At 36.0% G+C, this 11,766-nt stretch overlaps 1 protein-coding gene across 1 annotated transcript; it reads left to right on the top strand.

Annotated features, from left to right (window-relative positions):
* The first annotated feature begins 3,601 nt into the window (after positions 1-3,601).
* apol (apolipoprotein L) lies at positions 3,602-11,628 on the top strand. The gene is made up of 5 exons (XM_067381907.1): positions 3,602-3,915; positions 8,067-8,654; positions 8,777-8,812; positions 10,030-10,128; positions 10,217-11,628. The coding sequence occupies exons 1-5, from the start codon at positions 3,905-3,907 to the stop codon at positions 11,148-11,150; spliced, it is 1,668 nt and encodes a 555-aa protein (XP_067238008.1). The 5' UTR covers positions 3,602-3,904; the 3' UTR covers positions 11,151-11,628.
* The last annotated feature ends 138 nt before the right edge of the window (positions 11,629-11,766 follow it).

The following is an 11,766-nucleotide window of genomic DNA, read 5'->3' as shown; positions in this document are numbered from 1 at the left end:
ACACACACACACACACACATACATATAGACTGTTATTCACACACAGCTCATTCAGTTTAAGTGCAATTCACAGGTTTTCCATGTTTCTCCATCACAACTCTTTTCTGACACCTCAGATTTGTGAGTTCTTAGAGAGTGATTGAGGTGTTGTAAGCTCTGGACCCCAAGAAAAACGTATGTTTATAACAGTGTTTATTTAATGAATGCAATGACAAATGTATCATTTATAAGACAATGATGGAACACTGAACTTGACAGTCAATGTGTTGTTTAAAACAATTGTGGCGCATGCTGCTGTGTAGTTGTTTAACAGCGCCCTCATGTGGACTGCATTGTACAGGTCAAACCCACAAACAAATTACTCACTTTTATACATGCGAGCAGACACATGTACTTGAAGGTGTTGTAGAATGTGACAACACCTTGTCTTTCACTCTCTTTGCCGTACAATTCATCAAGGATCTCCCTTACACTGAGGTCACATGTGGTGTAAGAACGAAAAAAAAAAAACATCTGATCATTTTACTGACTTTAACAGGACTTTTTTTTTAAACTTTGAGATTTAATGAAAATATGAGTCTATCATGGAATGCAGCCATGAATCTATCTATCTATCTATCTATCTATCTATCTATCTATCTATCTATCTATCTATCTATCTATCTATCTATCTATCTATCTATCTATCTATCTATCTATCTATCTATCTATCTATCTATCTATCTAAAATGCTAAATAAAATGTCCTATTAATTTTGAACACTAATAATTGTAACAACTTAACACCAGTGTCTTTTTTCAAGCTTTCTGGTTTGTTAATAATTCATGTTAGTAAAATAAAACCATTAATGAGATCTGCTTGATTTATAGCACATGGCAAATGAATGTTTTGAGAGTTAAAAATCATTACATACTGGTGGAAGTCTAAGCTAAAAACTTTATCCATGTGTACATATGATTTACAATGTCAAATCATATATAACTTTGATTAAAAATGTGTGTGTCTTACAGTATGTGTCAAGACCTAATGATTCATAATGCACTTTATATTTTGGATTAGTGGTCTGATTACATCTCATTTGTATATCACAGTGAAAGCATCTGCTGTTTATCACATGTGTTGTTTGCTCTTATAAGAGTGTGAGAGTTTCAAGTGCTTCAGTTAAACACTGACAAATCAAGTGATGTTATGAAATGAGTGTATAGGTATAAAATTGTGAAAGATGCAGACTGGTTGTAGCAGGGAAATTATTACAAAAGTCATCTCTTGCAAAACTAATTTAGCATTTTCACAGTGATTTCTGGCCAAAACATTTTATCAAAGAAAAGCATTAAAAAGAATGTTTGGTTTCGACAGAGTCAGGAAGTGCACCAAACTTTTCTTCTTTGGAGTGCTTTAAAAAGTACTTTTCAAGATTAAAAACAGATGTGATCTGGATTAAGTATCAGAGTCCAAAAAATAAGTACTACTAGATTATATTACATTTTAAAACACTCGTAATCAGACTACATTTTTTTTTATTTTTTTTTATTACATGTTATTCTCACAATGGCAGTAAATTATTCATAGTTCATTGATATGAGCTTTGGAATAGATGGTGCACTTAGATTTAACAGCTATCCTGGTGGTGTCCTGGAACAACTATCAAGCTGTTGACTTTACATTAATTCATTTTGAATACACTTTTATCAAAATCAACTACAAATGAGCAATCCAAATCACGCTACTAAATCATTATGTGTAAGGATAAAATATTATTGATATGTGTTTTATTTACAGCACATATGTTTAGAGTATTTACATAAATGGATATTTATAATTTATTTCAAAATAATTACTGGTGGAGGTCTAAGCTTGTACCTGTCACAGTTACCTTGTCTCTGTTGTCATGGACTCTTATTTTGATATTATTTTGTCTTGTTATGCCTATGTTCAGTTCCTGTGCTTTTCGTATGTACTATGCTGTCTTTCCATTGATGTTGGTTAATCTCCATGTTAATACATCCACCTGTCTATCATTAGCCCCTTGTTGTCCAGTGTGTGTGTGTGTGTGTGTGTGTATATATATATATATATATATATATATATATATATATATATATATATATATATATATATATATATATACACCCTCAGTCATTCTCTGTTCAGTGTCTTGTGTTAATGTTTCATGCTGGTGTTTCTCTATATGTTTCCTAGTGTTTATTAAATGTGAGTTTATCATCCTTCTGCATCATGCATATTTGTTGTGGATTATCATGTCAAGTCAGCTTGTGACAATAACTCTTTGTTCATCCTATAGCTACAGATATACAAATTATTTAGATTGTCAGATCAAATAATTTTAATTTAAAAAATTTACATTCAATAACTTTTGTGTTTCTTGACAGTGGGTGTCGTGTCAAAGCCGTAGGATTCATAATGCAATATGTTTTTTATGCAATTTATGTTATTTTATGGAAGTGATCTGGTTACATCGCTTTTGTAGATTATGCATTTGCTGTTTATTATGTGTATTCAAACAGATAGCTCACCTAAAATGTAACATTCTGTCATCATTTACTCACACTCATATGCCATTCTCAACTTGATTTTTTGCTCCTTTTTTCCATTTTTTTCTGTGGAACACAAAAGACCCTTAGTGACTTTCAACAGACATGGGCTATAAAGAGAACAAAGAACTGATATTTATAGTTGAAGCGTTAGTTCACCCAAAAATGAAAATTCTGTCATTAATAACTCACCCTCATGTCGTTCCAAACCCTTAAGACAAATTAAGATATTTTGATGAAATTCGATGGCTCAGTGAGGCCTCTATTGCCAGCAATGTCATTGAACTTCTCGAGATCCAGAAAGGTAGCCTACTAAAGACATTTAAAACAGTTCATGTGAGTACAGTGGTTCAACCTTAATAAAGCGACGAGAATATTTTTTGTGTGGCAAAAAAACAAAACAATGACTTTTCAGCAATATCTAGTGATGGTTGATTTCAAAACACTGCTTCATGAAGCTTCGAAACTTTATGAATCTTTTGTTTTGGAGCACCAAAGTTACGTGATTTCAGTAAACGCTTTGTTTACACGATCCGAACCACTGATTCGAAACAAAAGATTCGAACCCACAAGAACCCTAAGGTTGTATAGAACCTCGGTGAACCATTTGTTCTAAAATTGAGCTTAAATTATTCTCTATATGCCTATGGCATTGTTTATCATAAAATTTCAATTTGTTTTGTTTTTGTTCCAAACCTCTGTGAATTTATTTCTTTTGCTGAACACAAAAGATATTTTAAGTATTTTTCCACTGTCACTGGGGCCCATCAAATGTTTGGTTATCAAAATATCGTTTTTTTGTGTTCCGCAGAAAAAATAAATAGGCCTACATACAGATTTGGAACAACCTGAGGGTAAGCAAATGATGACAGAAAGTTTTTGGGTGAACTATGCCTTTAAGAATCTATCCGCAAACGTGGAACCGAACATCCCTAACGTAGACATAAGTTTGCTTACAGTGCCCTCGCTTGGGTGCAACAAACACATTATCCCAAAAGACATGTGAGCTGTGGAATGTCAGACTGAGTCATCGTCAGTTCTATACAATGTGCCTTTTCTATTGTCAAGGGCCGGTGACGACTGAAAACACTGCGCCATTATGTGACAAGAGTTTTTCATTAGAGTAGCTGTTGCGAGTGCATTTAACCGGTTATTAATGCACACTTCTTTTAACCCCTCGAACTTCTGTGCTGAGGGGCGGAGCAAAGGAAAATCAGAAAAGAAAGCGAAACTTAAACCTCCGTCCGGAGCAAAAACAAAAGTTTTTCCACTCAGTTTGACAAGTTTCATCCGCAAAGCTCAGTAGCTACTCTTAAATAGCAGAGTAGCAGGCTACTCTGAAATAGGCTACAATGGACACCAGGTTGGTACATTTATTGTTTGTTATCTTTAGATCAGTTAAAATCTTTTTTCTTTCATATTTATAGGTTATAATTACAACGTCCAAAAAATAATAAGCCATGTCAGAATGTAATCAAAGAAAAAAAGAAAGTGTCGACAACTTTAAAATCTAATATTAACGTGAATTAAGAACGATATAAATAGTTTGAGGACGTTTAAGGAATCAAACACTGTTTTCTTTAGGTGAGATTTACAAAAAAAAAAAAAAAAAAAAAAAAAAAAAAAAAAAAACCAACAGCCAAGAATGCGGAAAAACAAGATGATTATTTCATCAGCTTTGTTTGAGGGGAATTTAATGCAAGTCTTAAGCTCTTATTACCATAATTCCATAACTTGTGCAGCTAGTGAAAAAAATGTTATATGCCTAACCAGTGTTGGGGAAAGTTACTTTTAAAAGTTAGTTATTTTTTTGGAAAGTAATGTGTTACGTTACTTTTGCGTTACTTTTATCACTTGCTTGTTTGTTTTTTAATAACAAAAAAGTTATATTTTTGGCAAATATAAAGGCCCTTTCACAGCAAAAGTGAAATGACAAAGCCTCAAGGAAATGCAAATTACAATAGAGAGCACAGCTCAAACAAACCTTACAGCTGTGTTGCCATTTTGGATTGCAAAAAAATAAGATGCATAAGAATAAAGTTCAACACACTTACTTTAGGAAAAAAAAGGAAGAAGAAACAAATGTGATGTTTATTTAAAGTCATTTTTGCTTAGTATGGTTGAATTTGATCATCGAAAGTCAGCAGCAAAGTCACTGGTTAAAAATGTGAGATAAATACATAAAAAGTAGACTTACAGTAGATTGCTTACAAGTTTTATGCTGGTACTGATTCCAAATTACATGACAAGAAAAAAAAATAAATACATTGTAGTTTGTTATGCTACGTAATCCAGTTACTACCCAGCACTGAAATATTTAACATATTTAATTATTGCAGGTTTGCATAATATCCTGAGTTAGCATTCCACTGTTTTTATTTATTCTGGGGAATACTGAATCTGTTTTTGTGCTAGTGAGATGAGTAAATACATGCTCATATTTAGTCTAGAACTACAGTCAACAATCGTCATGTTTACACAGCGCTCACTCCCACTCTCAATGTGGCTTTATTGGTATTGGTGATGGATTAATCATCCTCCAACTCTTCAACATCCTGGACCAGACGAATTTCTGACCAACAACAATCATGTTTGTCAACATCTGTATTAAGCACATAAAATGATATCTCAAATATGCATGCATGTTGCTTGTGACATTTATTGAGATATACAGATTATATGATATCGATTAGCTGAAGCTACACACTAAAGATATAAAAAAAAAGTGTCTGCAAAAATTGTTTTTATTAATCATGGTCCACCCTAGACTTTTGGGGAAGTGTCCCGTCCCCCCAATACTTATACAAGTGATCTATCAATATGGATTTTCAATGGCAGTTTCTTGAAATTATATATTTGAATATTTGGTGACACACTTGGCATGGATCGGTGCTAAATAATTGGTAAACATTAATGGACTAAATTGTGAAATTGTAAGAACAAAACCCAGCTATTAAAGTGCCCCTATTATGCCATTTTTAAGGTTCCTAATATTGTTTTGGGAGTCTCCTACAACAGGTTTACATGCATGCAAGGTCAAAAAACACTTTTGTTTTCTCATAATATACATTTAATATCACCTCATTTCTCAAAGATTCTTAAGTGATTCATTTGAAGCAGTTCTAAAGCCCGGCTTTCCATGAATCTACTCTCAAAATACCCATTGCCGTAACTGAATTATAGCTTATAAATTCTCAAGAGATTGTATTTATGGAAAGAAAAGATGACAAGTCCGATGATGGAATGTCTGAAGTAGTCAATCATGATTTGTAAAACTGAAAGTCAATCAATTAAAAACCACAGCCAATCAGAACACAGTGTGGGCGGGCTCTCGCGGCATTTGCGCGGCACCAGAGATTAAACTTGACAGCACTCGCTAGGAAATGGACAGGTAAATAATCAAATTCACAAATATTACACAATTTAAACATTATTAAAATACACACTGAACTACTAAAATAATATTTTTTTCATAAAATACACTTGTTTGTTCACAGTTTGAACGTTCTTGCTTCCATTTGTTTAAATTCAAGATCTGAGGTGAATTATCCATTGTTGCTTTTACTACGGCTACAAAGCTTGGAGCACTAAATGATATCCAAAGTCACGTTACACGCTTTTAACATTAAATAAAGCACATAAACATTACCTGCCATACTTTGTGTTCAGTGGCGTGCACAGACTTCCGCGGGGGCGAAATCGCGTTTCGGGGCGCGGGGAACGCGGGGACACTTTGGCTGCGTCCGAGAACCTAGAGAGCTGTCTTCTGCCTCGCTATCTTATAAGAGAATGACTTGTACGGCAGCATTTGTGCATGAAGGTACCTCACGAAATTGATTTCGGACAGACTTCTGAGGCAGTGTAACAGTTTAATGATCTACAGCAATATAGCGCGAGCTTTGGTGAGAACTAAACAAAAATTTAATTACTACAGTAGTAATTTCTCAATAGAAATGATATCAAAATTGAAATGTGTTGATCAAAATCGTACATTTGTACACAAACTGAGCAGCAAACGCAGCTATCAAAGGCAGCTAAGGATACATCTATGCTTCCTTCAAAAATCGATCAGATGAAGGTATCTCATGAGAGAGGAAGTGAAGCTAACTTTGGATTCGGACGTGCCTTGATGCCTTACTACCTTGAAATGTGTCCTCGTAAGGCAGCATTTTCCAGTTTTCGAACGCAGCCAACGACTTTCACGATTAAAGGGGCAGGGGCTCAAAACCCACCCCTGCTTACGATGCAAAGAGCTCGGGTACGAATCCTGTGAAAGACGAGTCACGGTAAAAGAGGTCAAAGACAATAGTTCATAAACAAGCTAAAATGCCATGGTTACGCTAGCGTTTTTATGTCACATTTGCTTTTGATAAAGGGTTAGCTCACCCAAAAATTAAAATAATGTCATTTATTACTCACCCTCATGTCGTTCCACACCGAAAGATATTTTTGTTGAAAAACGATGGCTCAGTGAGGCCTCCATACAGCAATGCCATTGTAACTCTGAAGGTCTATAAAGGTACTAAGAACATATTTTAAATAGTTAACGTGAGTTCAGTGGTTCTATCTTAATAATTATAAAGAGATAGTAATACTTTTTGTGCACCAAAATAAACAAAATATAGACTTTTCAACAATATAGTGATGGGCCGATTTCAAAATACTGCGAAATTTGGAGCGCCAAAGTCATGTGATTTCAGCAGTTTAGCCGTTTGATAGGAGATCTGAATCATTGATTTGATTCGTAAAGCTCCGAAGCAGTGTTTTGAAATTGGCCCATCACTATATTGATGTTTTAAATGTGTTTTTAGTACCTTTATGGATCTTGAGAGTTACAATGTCAGAGGCCTCACTGAACCATCAGATTTAATCAAAATATCTTAATTTGTGTTCTGAAAATGAACGAAGGTCTTTTGGGTGTGGAACGTCATGAGGGCGAGTAACATTATTTTCATTTTTGGGTGAACTAACACTTTAACACTATCGAGTAGATTTAAGGTTTAGTGTTGGTGTACGTTATTAAACGTGATGGAGCATTAAGCTTTTAGCACCACTAAAAGCTCACCGGACATTTAAATTCAGAATGGCGGTGAAACGTACGAACTCCACCATAATAAAACATTGCCATATTAACGTTCATCTGTTCCAGAAAAATTAAACACACTTTTAGCACCACTCACTGGACATTTCACTTTGAAACTGTTGCGAAACATGCACTACTAACTTATTTTGCGTTTTGCAAAAATGTTGACACAGGTATGTTTTTCCAAAAAGCATAATGGGGCAACACCCCACAACAAACTGTAGACAACTTAACCTACATCTTAAAATGAACCAACTTGAAGAATAGCAGGAAGGCGACATTTCATTGAAAATCTGCTCTACCTGCTCCAAATAAAGTAGTTTAAGCAGTTATGAATAAATTATTTTGAAATGCATTAATCATAATATTTATTCAGATAGGAAATATCATTGTTACTATGTAAATTGCTCTGTTTTGATTATGTGACACAGGGAACAATTACAGGAGCTCCTATCGGAGTATGTGGTGGACACACTCAACTACATTCAGACTGTGAGGGACTTCTGTGACAAACAACAAAAATGGACCCTTCAGAGAGAAACAGAGCTGGAGAAGATACGAGACATCAAGGACCAAGCAGACAAAGTCAGTCTTAAGTTTGACCATGTTCAGCGCTCTCAGAACAAAGCCAAGGCATTTGGGCAATACCTGTGGAGTGGTATAACTCAGGTCACAGCTGACTCCAGACTTCAGGAGCTGGAGAAGGAACTGGGTGCCGTCCTGAAGGACACACTTGAGGGGCTAGAGAAACTTGACCACTTCCTGGATGCAGTGGAGAAGCTCACAGTCACCTCATTGTTTGTCTTCACTGGACGGAGCTTCTTGCCTAAAGGAGAGAGTCCTGAAAGTGTGCGATCGGTCATCACAGCTGCCAGAATGACCTCTCCTCTCCTCATCCACTTCAAACGAAATGCAGAAACATTCTTCCTTCCTTCAATCAATAACCTGGACGTCCTGGCATTTCAACTAGACAAATACATACGTATCACAGAACAGATCTGTGAGAGAATGGAGAAAAAGTAAGTAGTGATATTCATGCAATGTTCATTTTAAAAGGATAGTAATTTGATCATATAAACATGTAATAAATACACACAGATTATCAAAATAAATATTTTTTCTACCTTTTTTTCTCTCATAGATGCAAGAGTTTTTTGTGGATTGAAGATACCTATAAGTAAGTATTTAAATATTAGGGTAAGATTGTGGTAAGATGACAGTGCTACTTGAAAGTTTGTGAAACTCAAACGCAAAATGTTAATTCACGAGTTCACACTTACAAATAAGTCAGATAAATAAGTGAAGTTCACAGCATAATTTTGGGAGGAGTGAACCCATCTAATCTTTCAATTAGTGAAATTCAAACATAATTTCAAGAGGAGTGAAGCCTAATATTTCAATTAACGACCAGAGCATATAAGCTGCTACTCTTCCTGCTCTGGCATCAGTTGTTTTGATATCCCTCCACCTCCCCAACGCCACCACATAATTTAGGCATCTCATCTATCATACTCCTCTTCCAAGCACTAGTAGTCCATGGGGGTATATCTAAGCTTGAGTTGAAGCTGCTTCCTCGAGTCCCTCCACAGCAGACAGCAAGCCAAATACGCTTAACCTTATTAGCTTAAAGATTTTATGAGGAAACAAACTTGTGAAATAGTATGTGTATTTGGCATGCTGTTGGAAGGATCATTTGAAAGCACTCCTCCCAAATTTTGTTAATAAAACATCGTTTATATGAACAAAATAAGATGGATCATACAAAATGCATTATTTTTATTTAGTACTGTCCTGAATAAGATATTTTACATATAGTAAAAATACATATACGTGGATCATCCAGGTAATGACACACAGTATTAAGGTATATAAAACTTTTGAAAGGGGTAATTTTAATAAATTCAGCTATTTTTTTTTCTTTTGTGAACTATATGTAAACATCTTTTATGTAAAATATCTTATTTAGGACATTACTAAATAAAAAAATAACATGCATTTTGTATGACCATGGAACTTTTGGCGCTCTAGCAGTTAATAAACAAAACTGCATGCATCTTGCAGAAGAATATTGTAGCCGGAGCTACTTCTCTCTGTTTATGTATATGACGAGTCACGCAGGTACTGGGCTACTCCGCAGCGGTGCCAACCCGACCGGTCTAAAATAGTCTGAATATAAACACTTATTATAGGTGTACTGTAGTGATTCAGGATAAGACAAAAATACAGTTTGGAAAATGGATTCATGATGTACTTGCTCATAAATTTTGTAAAATTTGACCACAAAAAAAGTTGCATGGTGTTGCTTTAACATTTAGCAGATTCTGCAAGGGGTTGGCAAACTTTCAAGCAGCACTGTAGGTGAGTCTTTGTTAATCCTATTGAAACTCTTTACAGATGTAAGAAGGCTCAGCCTGTAGTGAAGTTCAACTTGATCTTGAGTGAGGACTCCATGAAAAAAATGCTTGATCATTTGAAGCAGTTGTGCAAAATAAGGTGAGACCTATTTTTATGCTCTGATGTTTTCTTCACACTCAGGTGTATCGTGAAAGGTGGCTGAAACTATTTTTTTGTTATTGTCTAGGATGGACCAGCACACAAAACTGACCTTCATTTTTCAGGACCACGCTCTGCACTTCATTGGTTTATTCAGTAAGTGTCACTCTAGAATGGAGAAGTTCCTGTCAGATCTGGAGGAGAATGCAGTTCAGCTGGACAAGATGAAGATGGGGGCCAGTATCTCCACTGTGGCTGGCAGTTCGGTTGGGATAGCAGGGGGTGTTTTATCCATTGTTGGTCTTGCTCTTGCCCCCGTCACTGCAGGAGTGTCATTGGCTCTCACTCTGACAGGTGTCGGTCTGGGGGTGACCAGTGGGGTCAACAGTATGGTTACAGGCATCACTGAAGCAGCAGTCAACAGTCACCATGGGAAAAATGCACAGAACATTTTTCAGAGATACATGGATGATGTGGGGAAGATTCTAGACTGCCTGGAGCAGGCCAGTAGTGAGGAACGTGTAGAGGAACCTGATGTTGTGGATATGTTTAAAGCAGGAAAGTTGATAGCTCGTGCAGGAGGAGTGGCCAAAGGTATTGATGCCCTGGTAGATGCAGCTTCAGCTGTTAAAATGCTCAAAACTGAAGAGGTGATTGCGACTGCAGCCAAGGTTGGGCTCCAGGAGGCACAAAGTGCTCGTAGCATTCCCAAACTGGCTGCAGACCTTCCCGACATTGGGCAGCTGGCGAAAGGCACACCACTAGCTCTTTCAAAGTCTGCTAGAGCTGGATTCATCACTCTAAATGCCCTCTTTATTGGCTTAGATGTTCTTTTTATTTGCAAAGACAGTATAAGTCTGGCCAAAGGGAGCAAGAGTGAGGCCTCTCAGCTCATCCGCTCCAGAGCAGCTCTGTGGAAAACTGAACTGGAGGCCTGGCAGAAAATCCATGATTCCTTATGCATAGGAATCTGGAGGTTTAGGATGAGTCAGGAAGTGTTGGAGCAACCTTTTCTTTCTTAAGCAGCCTTAAACTGTAGCTTTCAATATTGAAAAGACCTGAGATGGGCACTAATTTAGACCTACAGTTAGACCTGATGTTCTGGAACACTAATAATTTTAACAACTTAACACCGTATTTTTCAAGCTTTCTGGTTTGTTAATAATTCACGTTAGTAAAATAAAAGCATTAACGAGATCTAATTAATTTATAGCAAGTTAATGTTTTGAGAGTTAAAAATCATTACATACTGGTGGAAGTCTAAGCTAAAAACATCCTACATGTGTACAAATGATTTACAATGTCAAATGGCATATAAAAAAGATTAAAAATGTAATTGCACTCCTTTGTGTCTTATGTGTCAAGACCTAATGATTCATAATGGACTTTATATTTTGGATTAGTGGTCTGATCACATCTCATTTGTATATCACAGTGAAAGCATCTGCTGTTTACCACATGTGCTGTTTGCTCTTGGGGTGTGAGAGTTTCAAGTGCTTCAGTTAAACACTGACAGATCAAGTGATCTTATTAAATGAGTGTATACACTTGATCTGTCAGTGATTCCTCTTACTACATCCAGTCTGCATCTTTCACAATTGTGCATACAATTGTGAAAGATGCAGACTGGATGTAGTA

The sequence above is a fragment of the Chanodichthys erythropterus genome, chromosome 3 (assembly GCF_024489055.1).
Source record: "Chanodichthys erythropterus isolate Z2021 chromosome 3, ASM2448905v1, whole genome shotgun sequence".
Classification (NCBI taxonomy): Eukaryota; Metazoa; Chordata; class Actinopteri; order Cypriniformes; family Xenocyprididae; genus Chanodichthys; species Chanodichthys erythropterus.
The sequence above is the reverse complement of the archived record's forward strand: the minus strand, read 5'-3'. Positions and strand labels throughout refer to the sequence as shown.

Excerpts from the sequence above, each read along its gene's own strand:
- apol (XM_067381907.1), top strand. Across the intron at positions 8,655-8,776 it reads TGTGAGAGAATGGAGAAAAA|ATGCAAGAGTTTTTTGTGGA; the intron begins GTAAGTAGTGAT and ends TTTCTCTCATAG. Across the intron at positions 10,129-10,216 it reads AAGCAGTTGTGCAAAATAAG|GATGGACCAGCACACAAAAC; the intron begins GTGAGACCTATT and ends GTTATTGTCTAG.